Source organism: Ranitomeya imitator, chromosome 3 (assembly GCF_032444005.1).
Source record: "Ranitomeya imitator isolate aRanImi1 chromosome 3, aRanImi1.pri, whole genome shotgun sequence".
Classification (NCBI taxonomy): Eukaryota; Metazoa; Chordata; class Amphibia; order Anura; family Dendrobatidae; genus Ranitomeya; species Ranitomeya imitator.
The window spans coordinates 420,162,280-420,179,524 of NC_091284.1; the positions used below are offsets into that span (position 1 = coordinate 420,162,280).

A 17,245-nucleotide genomic window follows, 5' to 3' on the forward strand; every position below is an offset into this window, starting at 1 on the left:
ATCTGGGCCAACAGATTATTCTCGGTTCTCCCTAGCCTCATTCACCCCGATCAAGTTGGGTTTGTTCCTGGCAGACAGACCAGGGATGGCACCAGGCGCCTGATAGACCTTTTAGATGTGGTGGAAAGGGGGGGCCTCCCCAGTGTATTTCTGTCGCTTGATGCGGAAAAAGCGTTTGACAGGGTGCACTGGGGATATATTGAACTCACACTGGAGAAATTTGGGATCACCGGGCAAATTGGTAAAGCGGTTATGGCATTATATTCCAACCCCTGTGCGTCGGTTCGATCGGTGGGATTTAGGTCTCGGACATTTCCCATTCGGAATGGTACGCGTCAGGGTTGCCCCCTCTCCCCTATCTTTGCTCTGGTCATGGAGCCTTTGGCTGCCATGGTCAGGCAGAGTGCGGACTTAAGGGGAATTGGGGTGGGGGGAACTGAACACAAAATTGGTCTCTATGCCGACGACGTGGTCCTGACCTGCACCTCACCTTTAACCTCGCTGAACGCGATCACCTCCATTTTAACTGAGTTCTCGGCGGTTTCATATTACAAACTTAATTTGACCAAATCCACAATTTTTCCCCTTTTTCTCCCACCCCCCCTTCAAATCCAAATTCAATCTCAATACGCATTCATTTGGGCTCCCCTGGGCTTTACGTACCTAGGTATCAGGATAACTAGGCTAGACAATATAGTTCGTGCAAATTGTGAGGAAACTCTTGCGGAGGTCAGGAAGGGCATGGATCACTTATCAAATGCGTCGCTCTCATGGATGGCCCGCATACAAACTGCTAAAATGCTATTCCTACCTAAAATTATGTATCTTTTCCGTTGCCTCCTCCTTTTTATCCCCTCGAAGTTTATTTCAGCCTTTCAATCACTTATAGATCGGTTTATTTGGAACAAGAAGCCTCACAGGGTCAGGCGTCGGATTATGTCCCTACCGTATTTTGTGGGTGGGCTGGGCGCTCCTGCGGTGCAGTCTTACTATAGGGCGGCGATCCTTGAACCCCTTAAAATATGGTGGGAGGGGAACTCATGTTTACCCTGGTTTCTTATTGAATCTCACTTTGCCCCCAAACACTCGCTTAAATTGCTCTTAGAGCTTCAGCTGCTTCGGGTTACTATTGTGGGTCCTTGCCTCTGTTCTATTAGGAATGCTTCTAAACTTTGGTCGCTGCTTAGCACCTCCCATCTGGTGTTTATGTATGATTATGTCTCTTTGCAGGCTTTGGAGTATGCTATCGGGCACATTTCTCTTTCCTCCTGGAGAGGTCGCTGGGTGCTCCGGGTGGCGGACCTATTCGGCTCAGATGGCCTTCTGTCGTTTGAGGACCTCTCAGGGAGATTCTCCCTTACTAATTCTGACTTTTTCCAATACCTTCAGCTCCGTAGCTTCCTCAGGTCATGTCGGTCGTTCGGGGCACCCCCGCCTTTGACAGAGGACCCGGCTCATAGATTCTTCAGACCGGCCACTATATTGCCCCATGGCATCTCCATTATCTATAAAGCCCTCATATCCTATTGTACTACTGACAAGTTTCCTTTTATGACTTCCTGGGAGTCCTCGCTGGGCTTTGAGGCCTCCCTGGAGGATTGGCAGTTTGCAATGGTACATCCCTCTAAGTTCTCCTCATGCCTTGGCCACTTGGAACAGGTGAAAAAAATTCAGCTGCATTGGTACCTTACCCCTGTCCACTTGGCGAAGTTTTCCCCGTCTTCTTCTCCTCTTTGTTGGAAGGGGTGTGGCGCCTTGGGGTCCTCCTCTCATGTCTGGTGGTCGTGCCCGCAGATTCAGGCTTTCTGGCGCGAGGTGGAGGCATTGATTGCCGATCTGACTCGTCTCCCCCGTGCGCTGAGTGGTCAGCTCGCTGTCCTTGGCATTTCCCTCATTGATCTCCCCTCTCCTCTCCGGCCCATAGTCTCTAATGTCCTAGTTGCCGCCAGACAATGTTTTGCGAAACATTGGAAGTCCTCGGATCCCCCTTCCAGAGCCGAACTGATCTCCAAGATCGATTTACACTTCTGCTATGAGGTTATTATGGCTCAGGGTTTATCGAGGAAAACTAAGGTCCTCTCATGGTGGGACCCCTGGGTGTCCTCGGCATACATCTCTCAGTCTGCTCTTACCCTCATTTAAAATGTATGTTTCTTTAACTTTTTGCTGTTTCTGACACTGTAATTATGTATTTTATACTGATTATGTTGTGGTCTTCAAGTATTATGCACTTGATTTTTCCCTTCATCCCCCTTCCCTCCCCATTTGCCCTTCTCTCCCTTCCTTCCCCTCCTCTTCCTGAAGTTTTCTGATGTGTTGTTTGACATGCAATATCTCAATAAAAATTTATTGGTAAAAAAAAAAAAAAAAAGTCAAATTGCCCTCCTTCGCTTCCGAGCTCTGTCATGTGCCCAAACAGTGGTTTACCCCCACATATGGGGTATCGGCGTACTCAGGACAAATTGTACAACAACTTTTGGGGTCCATTTTCTCCTGTTACCCTTGGTAAAATAAAACAAATTGGAGCTGGAGTAAATTTTTTGTGAAAAAAAGTTAAATGTTCATTTTTATTTAAACATTCCAAAAATTCCTGTGAAACACCTGAAGGGTTAATAAACTTCTTGAATGTGGTTTTGAGCACATTGAGGGGTGCAGTTTTTAGAATGGTGTCACATTTGGGTATTTTCTATCATATAGACCCCTCAAAATGACTTCAAATGAGATGTGGTCCCTAAATAAAAATGGTGTTGTAAAAATGAGAAATTGCTGGTTAACTTTTAACCCTTATAACTCCCTAACAAAAAAAAATGTTGGTTCCAAAATTGTGCTGATGTAAAGTAGACATGTGGGAAATGTTACTTATTAAGTATTTTGTGTGACATATCTCTGTGATTTAATTGCGTAAAAATTCAAAGTTGGAAAATTGCAAAATTTTCAAAATTTTCGCCAAATTTCCGTTTTTTCACAAATAAACGCAGGTATTATCAAAGAAATATTACCACTATCATGAAGTACAATATGTCACGAGAAAACAATGTCAGAATCACCAGGATCCGTTGAAGCGTTTCAGAGTTATAACCTCATAAAGGGACAGTGGTCAGAATTGTAAAAATTGGCCCGATCATTGACGTGCAAACCACCCTTGGGGGTAAAGGGGTTAAACCTTCTAACATATTAACAAAATAAAAGGATGTTTTGTATATGAAACTGAGGTAAGTAGACATATGGTATACCGTATATACTCGAGTATAAGCCGACCGCCCTAATTTTGCCACAAAAAACTGGGAAAACTTATTGACTCGAGTATAAGCCTAGGGTGGAAATGTAGCATTTACCGGTGAATTTCAAAAATAAAAATAGATCATTATTTCCCCATAGCTGTGCCATATAGTGCTCTGCACCGTTCATATTGCCCCATAGATGCTGCACAGATGCCCCATATAGTGCTGTGTGCCGTTCATACTGCCCCATAGATGCTGCACAGATGCCCCATATAGTGCTGTGTGCCGTTCATACTGCCCCCATAGATGCTGCACAGATGCCCCATATAGTGCTGTGTGCCGTTCATACTGCCCCCATATAGTGCTGTGTGCCGTTCATACTGCCCCCATAGATGCTGCACAGATGCCTCATATAGTGCTGTGTGCCGTTCATACTGCCCCCATATAGTGCTGTGTGCCGTTCATACTGCCCCCATATAGTGCTGTGTGCCGTTCATACTGCCCCCATATAGTGCTGTGTGCCGTTCATACTGCCCCCATATAGTGCTGTGTGCCGTTCATACTGCCCCCATATAGTGCTGTGTGCCGTTCATACTGCCCCCATATAGTGCTGTGTGCCGTTCATACTGCCCCCATATAGTGCTGTGTGCCGTTCATACTGCCCCCATATAGTGCTGTGTGCCGTTCATACTGCCCCCATAGATGCTGCACATAAATCTGTGCTGCCGCTGCTGCTGCTGCAATAAAAAAAAAAAAAACACATACTCACCTCCCTTGATTGCAGCTCCCAGCGTCCGGTCCCGGCGCCTCCATCTTCCCGGCGTCTCTGCTCTGACTGATCAGGCAGAGGGCGCCGCGCACACTATATGCGTCATCGCGCCCTCTGCCTGAACAGTCAGAGCGCAGACGCCGGGAAGATGGAGGCGCCGGGAAGATGGAGCGACGCCCAGCGGCTGGAACGCGGACAGGTGAATATAACATACTTACCTAGTCCCAGCGATCCTCGCGCTGTCCCTGCCTTCCTCCCCGTCTTCTGTGCTGCAGCATCTTCCTGTCAGCGGTCACCGGCACCGCTGATTAGAGAAATGAATAGGCGGCTCCGCCCCTATGGGAGGTGGAGCCGCTTATTCATATCTCTAATGAGCGGTCCCACGTGACCGCTGAAGAGGGGAAGACGCTGCAGCACAGAAGACGGGGAGGAAGGCAGGGACAGCGCGAGGATCGCTGGGACTAGGTAAGTATACCTCAGCGCCCTCTCCCCCTCACCCGCCGACCCCACCACTACCGTGACTCGAGTATAAGCCGAGGGGGGCACTTTCAGCCCAAAAATTTGGGCTGAAAATCTCGGCTTATACTCGAGTATATACGGTATGTTATTTATTAACTTTTTGTGATAGGACTGTCTGATTTAATGGCAAAAAATTCAAATTTTAAAAATAACGAATTTTTCAAACTATGATCAGATATTTTCATAAATAAGCACAGATTATATAATAAAAATTTACCGCTAACATAAAGTACAATGTATCACAAAATATTCTCAAAATCACATGGATCAGAAGAAGCATTCCAAAATTATAACCACATAAACTGACCTTTCTGACTTGAAAAATGTGGCTTGGTAAGGAAGGTGAAAACGGATTACGACAGCAGTGGTTAATACACTTTTAGTTCTATGGGTAAATAGATGTCTAGTGTTTTGTGCTATTGATTTATATTGTGGTCACTTACAATTATATTTAATTGGAAATGTAAAAAAATCCTAAGCTATCTTCTAACCACATAAAAATCATCCCCTGCAGCTGAGAGAGTTGTAAGAGGGAACAGGAATAGCTTGATGGACTTCCTGTGCAAGAGTGAATCCAAGGGGTTATACATTCAGCTGGATGTATGATCCTTGGATGATTAGAATATATGTTAATAACATGATTTTTTCATGTTTGGGTGATCATGTTTGATTACTTGAAGAAAGAAAGTGCAATCAATTGGTTAAAGTTATTCTCTCATCTGTAATATGTTTTTTAGTACTGTGATTTAGTAGATGCTATTGCTTTTGCACTGTAGGCCAATTATGAAGGTTCTTGGGCCAGTCAGTAGGTGAAGTAGCACACACTAATTCGTATGCAGCTGCAAGGGACACAGAGTACCTGCATTTCTGCATGGGCTGTGAAGACAATATATTCTGATTGTTATCTATTTTTGTGGCAAAGAATGTGATCTCCTATATTCTGTTGAAGATTGCTGATCTCCTCATCCTATAGCCTGTTATAACAATATGATGCTACCAACGATCATGTGAATGCAATCCATGAAAGAAGAGATGTTAGAGCCTATTAACCCCTTAGTGACCAAGCCAATTTTGACCTTAATGACCAGGCCAAAGTTTTGAAATCTGAAGTGTCACTTTGTTTTTTTCGTGTCATATTGTACTTCATAATAGTGGTAACATTTGTTCGATATGTCTTGCGTTTATTTGTGAAAATATTGGAAATTTGGCAAAAATTTCAAACATTTAGCAATTTTCAAACTTTTAATACTTATGCCCTTAAATCATAAAGTTATGTTACACAAAATAATTAACATTGTTCACATGTCTACTTTACATCTGCATCATTTCTTACACATTTTTTTTGTTAGGAAGTTAGAAGGGTTAAAAGTTGACCAGCAATTTCTAATTTATACTAACAAGATTTACAAAACCATTTTTAAGGACTTCATCACATTTCAAGTGACTTTTGGGGGCCTAAATGACAGAAAATACAAAAAAGTGACACCTAAAATCTGCACCCCTCAAAATGCTCAACACCACATTCAAGAAGTTTATTAGCCCTTCATGTGCTTCACAGGAACTAAAGCAATGTGGAATGAAAAATTGAACATTTCATTTTTTTTCACAAAAATTTTAATCTAACGCCAAACTTGTTATTTTTATAGGGGTAACGTGAGAAAATGGACTCTAAAATGTGTTCTGCAATTTCTCCTGAGTATGTCGATATCTCATATGTGGGGGAAATCCACTATTTGGACGCATGGCAGGTCTTGGAAGGGAATGAGCACCATTTGCCTTTTTGAACACAAAAATGGCTGGAATCTAGAGCCCTTGATATGCCTGAACAGTGGAAATCGCCCACAATTTACCCAATTTTGCAAAGTAGACCCTTCAAAGAATGTATGGTGATGTGTGGTGAGCACCTTGAACCCCCATGACCCATTTTTTTTTATTTTAACAAGGGTAATAGGGGAAATTGCACAACAAATTTTGGGGTCCATTTTCTCCTGAGTTCGCCAATACCTCATAGGTTGGAGAAAACTACTGTTTGGGCGTACGGAAAAGCTCAGTAGGGAAGGAGCACCATTTGACTTTTTGAAAGCAAAAATGTCTTGAATCAAAAGTGGACGCTATGTCGCATTTGGAGAGCCCCAGATGTGCCTAAACAGTGGAAACCCCCCACAAGTGACCACATTTTGGAATCTAGACCCCTCATGGAATGTATATTGATGTGTAGTGAGCACCTTGAACCCCCAAGTGCTTCACAGAATTTTAGAACGTAGTGCTGTGAAAATACAAAATTACATTTTACCCACAACAATGTACTTTTAGCCCCATTTTTTTTTAAGTTCACAATGGTAACAGGAGAAAATGGACCCCAAAATTTGTAGTGCAATTTCTGCTGAGTACGCCGATACTGCCTGTGGAGGAAAACTACTGTTTAGGCTCACGGCAGGGCTTGAAAAGGAAGGAGTGTCATTTTGGAAAGCAGACTTTGATGGAATGGTTTTCGGGGGTCATTAAGTGTTTGGAGAGCCCTGATGTGCCTAAGCAGTGAAAACATCCTACATGCTACCCCAATTTGGAAACTACATTCCTCAAGGACTTTATCCAGGGGGATAGTGAGCATTTTGAACCCACAGATACTACTCAGAATTTTCTAACATTAAGTTGTCATATTGAAAGTTTTCATTTTGTTCACAAAAATGTTTTGTAATTTTCACAATGGATAAGAGGAGAAAATGGACCCCATAATTTGTTGCATAAATTTGTCACGAAACGAACGATACCCCATATGTGGTCAAAAACTTTTGCCTGGGCACATGGCAGGACTAGAAAAGGAAAGGGCGCTATTTCCCTGGGATAGATTGTTAAATCCATGTCGCATTTGAAGAGCAAATATATTTAGATGTAAGCACAACTGTTAACTGGTGCGCAAGTAGGTTCCCAAACCGTGCTTGACTAGTAGAATAAACTTGGCACACAGGAAATTGCGTAAGTTGTATTTTAATATGATCCACGTGTTGTAGTAAAAAATTATACATACAAACGTTTCGGTCAATCAGACCTTCCTCAGTGAACTGACTGCAAATAGAAAATAGGTATGTGGTATAGACACTGATATCCGGTATCCATGCAGGCTATTTAAGCCTGTGATGAATGGCCTATGGTTGTATCAAAAGGAAAATACCTTATCTTGCGGTGATGAGTGGGGGCAGTGACGAGGTGTCGCATTTGAAGAGCCTCTGACATGTGAAAACTAGACCCGTCAAGGAATTCATTTAGGGGTGTAGTGAGTATTTTAAACCCATAGGTGCCTCACGGAATTTTATAACATTGAGACTTGGAAGTATGATATTTTAGTGGTAAAAATGTAATTTTTGTATTTGTGCAATTTCTCCCAAATGTGGTTCTGTCCCATATGTTGTAAAAAATTATTTTTAGGCCACACGTCAGGGCTAAGGATAAAGAAGAGCTATTTGGCATTTGAAGCACATAGTTTATCATAATAGTTTCTGGGTGACATTTGAGGAGCCCCGAAGGTGCCAAAATAGCAGATGAAAAAACAAACTTGACCCCACTGTAGAAATTGCTCCTCTCAATGAATTTATGTACAGCTGCAGTGACACTTTTGTAACATCCAAGCCAGGCTTTTTTTTTTTTTTTAAATTGCAAATCTGCCAGTCTAGCACCCATACATTGTGTCTCCATACAGTTTAGAGCTCCCATATATTGTAGCGCCCCCATACATTGTGCCCAGCTTGTGCTTCTGCCGATACACACCCGTAAATTAAGTGTCTTCTCTCCATTACAATAATAACATGTGGCTGCTTACTGTGGTTTAGGCACAGTGGGGCTCAGGAGGGTGCATTTGGATTTGGGAGTGCGGAATTCACTGGATTTTATTTGAGGGGGCGGGAGCCATGTCATGTTTCCAGAGTCTTTGTTCTAGTAGTAACATGGTAAACCCATATAGTTCCAGTGACAGATGAAGAGACCTGAGTGTGTCTGGTTTTGTGTGGGATGAGTTAGGGTTTTTATTGGTAATATTTTGGGGTACATAATATTTTTGATCACTTCTAGTATAAGGCTGGGTTCACATTCTTGTGTTCTACGCTGAGCACTTACGTTGGGGTTAAATCCGACAAAAATGCGATTCAGATAAAACCTCCTATGGAACCTCCCACCATGAGACAGATGGAGACACTTCGTACTCCATTTGACTTCTGCTCCAGTGGTATCAATCTGTTTAGGCGTGCACAGATCTTTGGTCGCCCATACTTATGCTCTAAAAAGACGCCAAAATTATGGGAAACCGCCAGAACACAGACCAGTACAAAGTGACTCAGTCTGCCTCAAAAGTGAGTGTTTCTATCTGGGGTTTTGTCTGAATTGCGGCTTTGGGGAATTTACACAGGAACCCTGACATAAGCGCTCAGCAGAAAACGCAGGATAAATGTTAGTTGAGCCTTATTCCTATTTTTGGGAGGTAGTATGAACAAATAGACAGCAGTTCAAGATTAGGTCTTATTTTAATTTTTGCCCTGTTTTTCCTGTCATATAAGTGATTAGGTAGATTTTTTCAAATCTGTTAATTTACAGTTCTACTAAATTTATATAGTTTTTTTGTTTTGCTGCTATTTTACAGTAAAAATACTTCTTTTTTTAATAAAAAGAAGGGTTTTTTGTCGCCATATCATGAGAGATGTAATTTTTTTTTATTTTTTGGCGAGCAAATCTGAATGAGGGATAATTTTTTGCGGGATGAATTTAAGATTTTTTTCGTACCATTTTGTGGTACATAATGTTTTTGATCGCTTTTTATTCACATTTTTCATACAGAATGAACAAAATCAGCAAGTTAGTTATTGTTTTTTTTTTTGCGACATTCACCGTACTTTAAAAGCGATGAGACCGAGTTGTTTGTCGGTATACTGTAATTACAGCCATACCAGATTTATATTGTTTTTTATGCTTTGCTATTAGTATAGACTAAAAACCATATTTTACAAAAATGAATTTATTTTTGCATCGTCATGTTCTGAGAGCTGAAACTTTTTGGCTGAATGAGCCATATTAGGGCTTTTATTTTACAGGGCGGTTTTGCTTTTTCCCTTTATACAATTTTTTTGCATATGAGTTTTTGATCGCCTTTTATTCACTTTTGGTCCAGCAGAAAAGATGTCAACTGATTTGACACAGTAGTATCAGATGTTCCTGTCCTAGAAGTTTTGATTTATTGGCAATAATAGGGAAAAATAGACATTTTTGTAATTTACAGATATGCCAAGAAATTCATCTATAATTTTAATTCTTTAATTTAGGATTTTAGGATTATAATGACATTGTGAGTAACTTGATGGGGTTTTTTGTGCTCAGAATACAGAAATATGCAATCTGTCATTTCATTTCTCTTACTCTTCTTCATTTCAGCACTGTGAACCTTGCAATCTCTGTTTTTGCGGGTGTGAGAAAAATCAAGATAAAACGGATCAAAATGGTAAAAAGAAAGAAAATGGACAAAGGCAGAAGGTGCCCAAAATATATTTTGGTACTAGGACACACAAGCAAATAGCCCAGATTACCAGGGAGCTGAGAAGGACTGCATATTCGGCGGTTCGGATGACTATTCTTTCCAGCAGAGATCACACCTGTGTTAACCCGGATATTCATAGTAACAGAAATGAGAAATGCAGAGAACTTATTGAGGCAAAGGATGTAAGTACTTTTTGGGGTTTATTTACTGTGGTTTGAGGGTCTTGTGATTCTTTGAAGTAACATGAGAATAAAGTAAACGTTATTTATCTTGTATAATTTCTGTTATTTCACTTTAGTTAACAGATTTTTACATAATAGTTAATAACTTTGATAAAATAGCAGTGTAGTTGACTTTTCAGCACTGCAGTAAAGACTACTTTTTCCGCCACTTCATGTTATAGGTATCTATAGAGATTTGTTTTGCTGTTTTCATATTTGGCTAGCTCTTTAACAATGTAAAATACCAGCCAAATGCTTTTAGTTACTACTATGGCTTTGCCTTGCTTCATTTCATTGCACAAGGCTCTGAAGAATGTAATGTATATTTGATCGTGAGAGTGTGCTTATGCCAACAGTATACAAGGCAGGCTGGTGTCCTGCACATAGACCAAAACTTAAGATCAGCATAGTGAAACGCCTCTCAGCAACAGAAAATAAATTTTGCAATAAAACTAGTCTGAAAGTGTCATTCAACTCATAGTGTAACTGTAAGGCTAAGTTCACATTTGCGTTTTGCGGTGCTGCGTCGGCGACGCAACGCACAATGCAAATGTAAACGCATGCACAACGCAGCATTTTGTGACGCATGCGTTCACTTTTGCATGGTTTTGGGCACAGAAAAAACTGCATCATGCAGCGTCGTCTGCGCCCTGACGCATGCACCACAGTGACGCATGCGTCACAAAACGCAAGAGCAACGCATGTCCATGCGCCCCCCATGTTAAATATAGGGACGCATGCGTCTCCGCGGCTGCACCCGACGCAACGGAAATGTGAACGTAGCCTTAAGGTACCGTCACACTTAGCGACGCTGCAGCGATACCGACAGCGATCCGGATCGCTGCAGCGTCACTGTTTAGTCGCTGGAGAGCTGTCACACAGACCGCTCTCCAGCGACCAACGATGCCGGTAACCAGGGTAAACATCGGGTAACTAAGCGCAGGGCCGCGCTTAGTAACCCGATGTTTACCCTGGTTACCATCCTAAAAGTAAAAAAAACAAACACTACATACTTACCCAACGCTGTCTGTCCTCCAGCGCTGTGCTCTGCACTCCTCCTGTACTGTCTGTGTGAGCACAGCGGCCGGAAAGCAGAGCGGTGACGTCACCGCTCTGCTTTCCGGCTGACCGACGCTCACAGCCAGTACAGGAGGAGTGCAGAGCACAGCGCTGGAGGACAGACAGCGGTAGGTAAGTATGTAGTGTTTGTTTTTTTTTACTTTTAGGATGGTAACCAGGGTAAACATCGGGTTACTAAGCGCGGCCCTGCGCTTAGTTACCCGATGTTTACCCTGGTTACCAGTGAAGACATCGCTGAATCGGTGTCACACACGCCGATTCAGCGATGTCTGCGGGGAGTCCAGCGACCAAATAAAGTTCTGGACTTTCTTTCCCGACCAGCGACAGCACAGCAGGGGCCTGATCGCTGCTGCCTGTCACACAGGACGATATCGCTAGCGAGGACGCTGCAACGTCACGGATCGCTAGCGATATCGTCTAGTGTGACGGTACCTTTAGAGGTTTTCCCCATGATAGGAAAACTCAATTTTGAGGGACATTTTTTTCCTGTTTTTAAACGCATGCATTTTTCCATATTAAAAAGAAAAACAACACTTTTGTAATTGGGTTTTATTAAAATGTTTTCTCTGCTTTCTGAGCAAAGTTTTTAATGAAACTCCATTGCAAAAAATGATTTTTAGCATCAAATGCATGTATGTAAAAAAATCATTGTCCCCAGAGGTGGACAGCCCCGTTGAAGGGAATTTATCAGGAAATTAGACCCCTAACTAAAGGCTTGTTTATAAAGGCCCTTTAATACTTATTCAATCCATACCTTGCTTTGTAGTATTTTGTTTGAAAATTGTAGAGAAATTCAACTTTGAAGTTTTAATCGCAAGTAGGGGATGGATTTTGCACTTTCTGCTTTCTTGCCTCTTTTCCGATTTGTTCTCTTTGCCTTAGTGACCTGCCTGAGATCCTGCGCAGGTGCTGCCATTGGCCAGGGTAGCCTCCTCGGGGGCAGCACATGCATAGATTGATAGTTCAGCTCTTGCAACGTCATCAGGATCTTACTGCGCATGTACCTCTCTGATAAGACGACCTCATGCAATGACAGCATCCGCTCAGAACCTTGTCAGTGGGGTGGGTCACTGAGAGAGGAGTGGGACCCATCCATCAGAGATCGGAGGCTGGCATCAGGTGGAGAAATGAGGAGAGCAAGGAGAACTGGAACGGCAGTGTCTGCCCCCTGTACTTGCAATTAATATTTCAAGGCTAAATTTCTCTACAATTTCCAACCTAAATATTACCAGCAAGGTATGGATTTAGTAAACATCAAAGGGCCTTTATACACATTTCTTTAGTTTGTGGTGTAACTTACTGATACATTCCATTTAAATATAAATGATTTGCTTTGTCATCAGCAGCTTGTTAATAAAGTTTGAAAGCCTTACGTTGTTTTCCAAACCAACATTGTAGTAAAAACAAAAAAAAAGATAAAAATTATTAAAAATGTAATCAGTATTCAGTACAAAGATGCTAGATAAGCTGAATAATACTCTAACAGGCCTTCCTAAGTGATGTTTCACATACCATATTTTGGCTGAACATTGCACATTGTGGTTTTCCATGTGCCATCCTTTTTTTTTTCTGATTCATCAGAAGCAGTGGCATCTGAAAAAATCAAATCAAATGGTTTTCAATTCTCTGGTAGTCCAAGGTGATGGAGTTTTTAATGCAAATAGTTCTTGTAATTTAGAGTTTATGACTGTACATGTATATATGACTGTATATGATGTATTCCCATGTGGGCTAGTGGAAAAGTAGAGGGATTTTTTGTTTCCTTTTTGCCTATGGTAACCTAATGGTATAATACGTTATTGTAACATCTCTTTCTCTCCTCTTCACTGATCATAATGAGAGATGTATCAGGCAATAAATGTTCTCTCAATGATCAGTGGGATTGCTTTGTGAGGGCTTTGCCTGATCTTTAAGGAAAGGGTCAGGGCTCCAACGCTGCCGCATTCCTATGAGAGTGGATTATAATATCAAATATTTTATAACAAGAATTTATTTTTAAAAATTGGGATCCAAGAAGTATAGTTTCTCCCTGCGGAGAGTGACATGTTAAGCATGTCGGGATGAGGAGACTTAAAGCCACAATGCTCCTCTTGGAAATATGCAAATTGTCTCTTCAGAGAGGAAGAGGACTAGAACTCTAGTGCCACCTATTGGAAGTAGCAATCCTAACAGTCAATGTCGACCCTTTAACATGACTTATGATAAAAGCTAAACCAGAATCTCAATTTGCAGACAGTGTGTTTCGGGGTACTGCCCCTCATCAGTGCAAAGTGAAGATCTGGTTTGGCTGAGTGAGAGGCATCTGACCGGGATCCAAGAAGTATCCTTTCTCCTTGTGGAAAGTGACATGTTAAGCATGTCGAGATGAGGAGACTTAAAGCCGCAGTGCTCCTCTAATCTCGACATGCTTAACATGTCACTCAACGCAAGGATAAGTGATACTTCTTGGATCCCGGTCAGACGCCTCTCACTCAGCCAAACCAGATCTCCACTTTGCACTGATGAGGGGCAGTACCCTGAAACACAGTGTCTGCAAATTGAGATTCTGGTTTGGCTTTTATCCTAAGTCATGTGACAAGGCTCGTTAAAGGGTCGACATTGACTGTTAGGATTGCTACTTGCAATAGGTGGCACTAGAGTTCCAGTCCTCTTCCTCTCTGAAGAGACAATTTTCAAAAGTGAATTTCTTCCAAGAGCCATAACTTTTTTTTTTTTTATCTTGTGGGACAAGTTGTACTTTTGAGTGACACCATTCATTTTATCATGCATTGCACTGGAAAGCAGGACAAAATTCCAAGTATAATGAAATTGCAAAAAAAAAAAAAAAAAAGAAATTCCACAATTATTTTTAATTTACCATGCTCACAATACATTAAAACTGACCTAGCAATATGATTCTCACAGTCAGTACAATTATACAGACACCAAACATGTATAGTTTTGTAAAAACGAAGAAATTTGTAATATATATATATATATATATATATATATATATATATATACAGTTAGGTCCATATATATTTGGACAGAGACAACATTTTTCTAATTTTGGTTATAGACATTACCACAATTAATTTTAAACAAAACAATTCAGATGCACTTGAAGTTCAGACGTTCAGCTTAATTTGAGGGTATCCACATTAAAATTGGATGAAGGGTTTAGGAGTTTCAGCTCCTTAACATGTGCCACCCTGTTTTTAAAGGGACCAAAATTAATTGGACAGATTCAATAATTTTAAATAAAATGTTCATTTGTAGTAGTTTGTTGAAAACCCTTTGTTGGCAATGACTGCCTGAAGTCTTGATCTCATGGACATCACCAGACGCTGTGTTTCCTCCTTTTTGATGCTCTGCCAGGCCTTCACGGCAGTGGTTTTCAGTTGCTGTTTGTTTGTGGGCCTTTCTGTCTGAAGCTTAGTCTCTAACAAGTGAAATACATGCTCGATTGGGTTGAGATCAAGTGACTGACTTGGCCATTCAAGAATATTCCACTTCTTTGCTTTAATAAACTCCTGGGTTGCTTTGGCTTTATGTTTTGGGTCATTGTCCATCTGTAGTATGAAACGACAACCAATCAGTTTGGCTGCATTTGGCTGGATCTGAGCACACAGTATGGCTCTGAATACCTCAGAATTCATTCGGCTGCTTCTGTCCTATGTCACATCATCAATAAACACTAGTGACCCAGTGCCACTGGCAGCCATGCATGCCCAAGCCATCACACTGCCTCCGCCGTGTTTTACAGATGATGTGGTATGCTTTGGACCATGAGCTGTACCACGCCTTCGCCATACTTTTCTCTTTCCATCATTCTGGCAGAGGTTGATCTTGGTTTCATCTGTCCAAAGAATGTTCTTCCAGAACTGTGCTGGCTTTTTTAGATGTTTTTTAGCAAAGTCCAGTCTCGCCTTTTTATTCTTGATGCTTATGTGTGGCTTGCACCGTGCAGTGATCCCTCTGTATTTACTTTCATGCAGTCTTCTCTTTATGGCAGATTTGGATATTGATACGCCGACCTCCTGGAGAGTGTTGTTCACTTGGTTGGCTGTTGTGAAGGGCTTTCTCTTCACCATGGAGATTATTTTGCGATCATCCACCACTGTTGTCTTCCGTGGGTGCCCAGGTCTTTTTGCATTGATGAGTTCACCAGTGCTTTCTTTCTTTCTCAGGATGTACCAAACTGTAGATTTTGCCACTCCTAATATTGTAGCAATTTCTCGGATGTTTTTTTTTCTGTTTTCGCAGCTTAAGGATGGCTTGTTTCACCTGGATGGAGAGCTCCTTTGACCGCATGTTTACTTCCCAGCAAAACCTTCCAAATGCAAGCACCACACCTCAAATCAACTCCAGGCCTTTTATCTGCTTAATTGAGAATGACATAACGAAGGGATTGCCCACACCTGTCCATGAAATAGCCTTGGAGTCAATTGTCCAATTACTTTTGGTCCCTTTAAAAACAGGGTGGCACATGTTAAGGAGCTGAAACTCCTAAACCCTTCATCCAATTTTAATGTGGATACCCTCAAATGAATGCTGAAAGTCTGAAGTTCAACTGCATCTGAATTGTTTTGTTTAAAATTCATTGTGGTAATGTCTATAACCAAAATTAGAAAAATGTTGTCTCTGTCCAAATATATATGGACCTAACTGTATGTATATATATATATATATATATATATATATATATATATATATATATATATATATATATATATATACATATATATACATATATACATACACACCAATTTTGCTTGTTTTTGGAGACCCTTAACATTTTCAGTTTTCAGGGACTGCGTGAGAGGTTATTTTTTGTGCCCTAAGCTGATGTTTTATTGATACAATTTTATGGTGTTTTGATCACGTCTTATTACATTTTATTACAATGTTGCAGCAGCAGAAATGTAATTTTGAAGGTTCAATTCATTTTCTCATTATACCGTTTCCGATTGGATTAATTTATATTATATTTTGATAGATTAGATTTTTAAAAACTCATTGATACCAAATATGTATATTTTTAATTTTTTTTTAATTGCTTTATTTTTAGACTATGTGCACATGTCTGGATTTCTGGCAGAAATTTTCCTGACAAAAACCTGACATTTCTGCCAGAAATCTGCATGCTTTTTTTCCGTGTTTTTTTTTGCGTGTTTTTGATGCGTTTTTTCTTGCGTTTTTTCCAAATGCATAGAATAGCGGGAAAAACGCAAAAAAACCCCGCAAAATTAATGAACGTGCTGCTTTTTTTACCGTGATGCGTTTTTTTTTGGCGGAAAAAAACGTATCATGTGCACAAAAATTGCAGAATGCATTCTAAATGATAGGATGCATATGTCTGCAGTTTCTAATGCGTTTTTATCACGAAAAAACGCGAAAAAAAGTGAAAAAACCTGAACGTGTGCACATATCCTTAACCCCTTTCTGTAATTGGACGTACTATTCCATCCATGTTGGGTGGGCCTACATTCCCAAGGACGGAATAGTACGTCCAGGGCGATCGGCCGCGCTCACGGGGGGAGCGCGGCCGATCGCTTCCAGGTGTCAGCTGACTATCGCAGCTGACATCCGGCGCTATTGGCCAGGAGCGGTCATGGACCGCCCCCGGCACATTAACTCCCTGCACACCGCAATCAAACATGATCGCGGTGTGCCGGCGGTGCAGGGATGCATCGCGCAGGGAGGGGGCTCCCTGCGGGCTTCCCTGAGACCCCCGCAGCAACGCGATGTGATCGCGTTGCTGCAAGGGTCTCCTTACCTCCCTCCCTGTAGCAGGCTCGGATCCAAGATGGCCGCGGCATCAGGGTCCTGCAGGGAGGGAGGTGGCTTACCAAGTGCCTGCTCAAATCAGGCGCTTGGTAAGCCTGCAGTGCTCTCAGACAGATCGGTGATCTGACAGAGTGCTGTGCAAACTGTC

At 41.6% G+C, this 17,245-nt stretch overlaps 1 protein-coding gene across 3 annotated transcripts in view; it reads left to right on the forward strand.

Annotated features, from left to right (window-relative positions):
- BRIP1 (BRCA1 interacting DNA helicase 1) overlaps nt 1-17,245 on the forward strand; it is a 567,171-nt gene that overhangs the window by 205,682 nt on the left and 344,244 nt on the right. For all 3 annotated transcript variants that reach the window (XM_069757210.1, XM_069757211.1, XM_069757212.1), the window contains one exon: nt 9,925-10,209. In XM_069757210.1, coding sequence (XP_069613311.1) covers nt 9,925-10,209 — 285 coding nt within the window. The remainder of the gene's footprint in view (nt 1-9,924; nt 10,210-17,245) is intronic.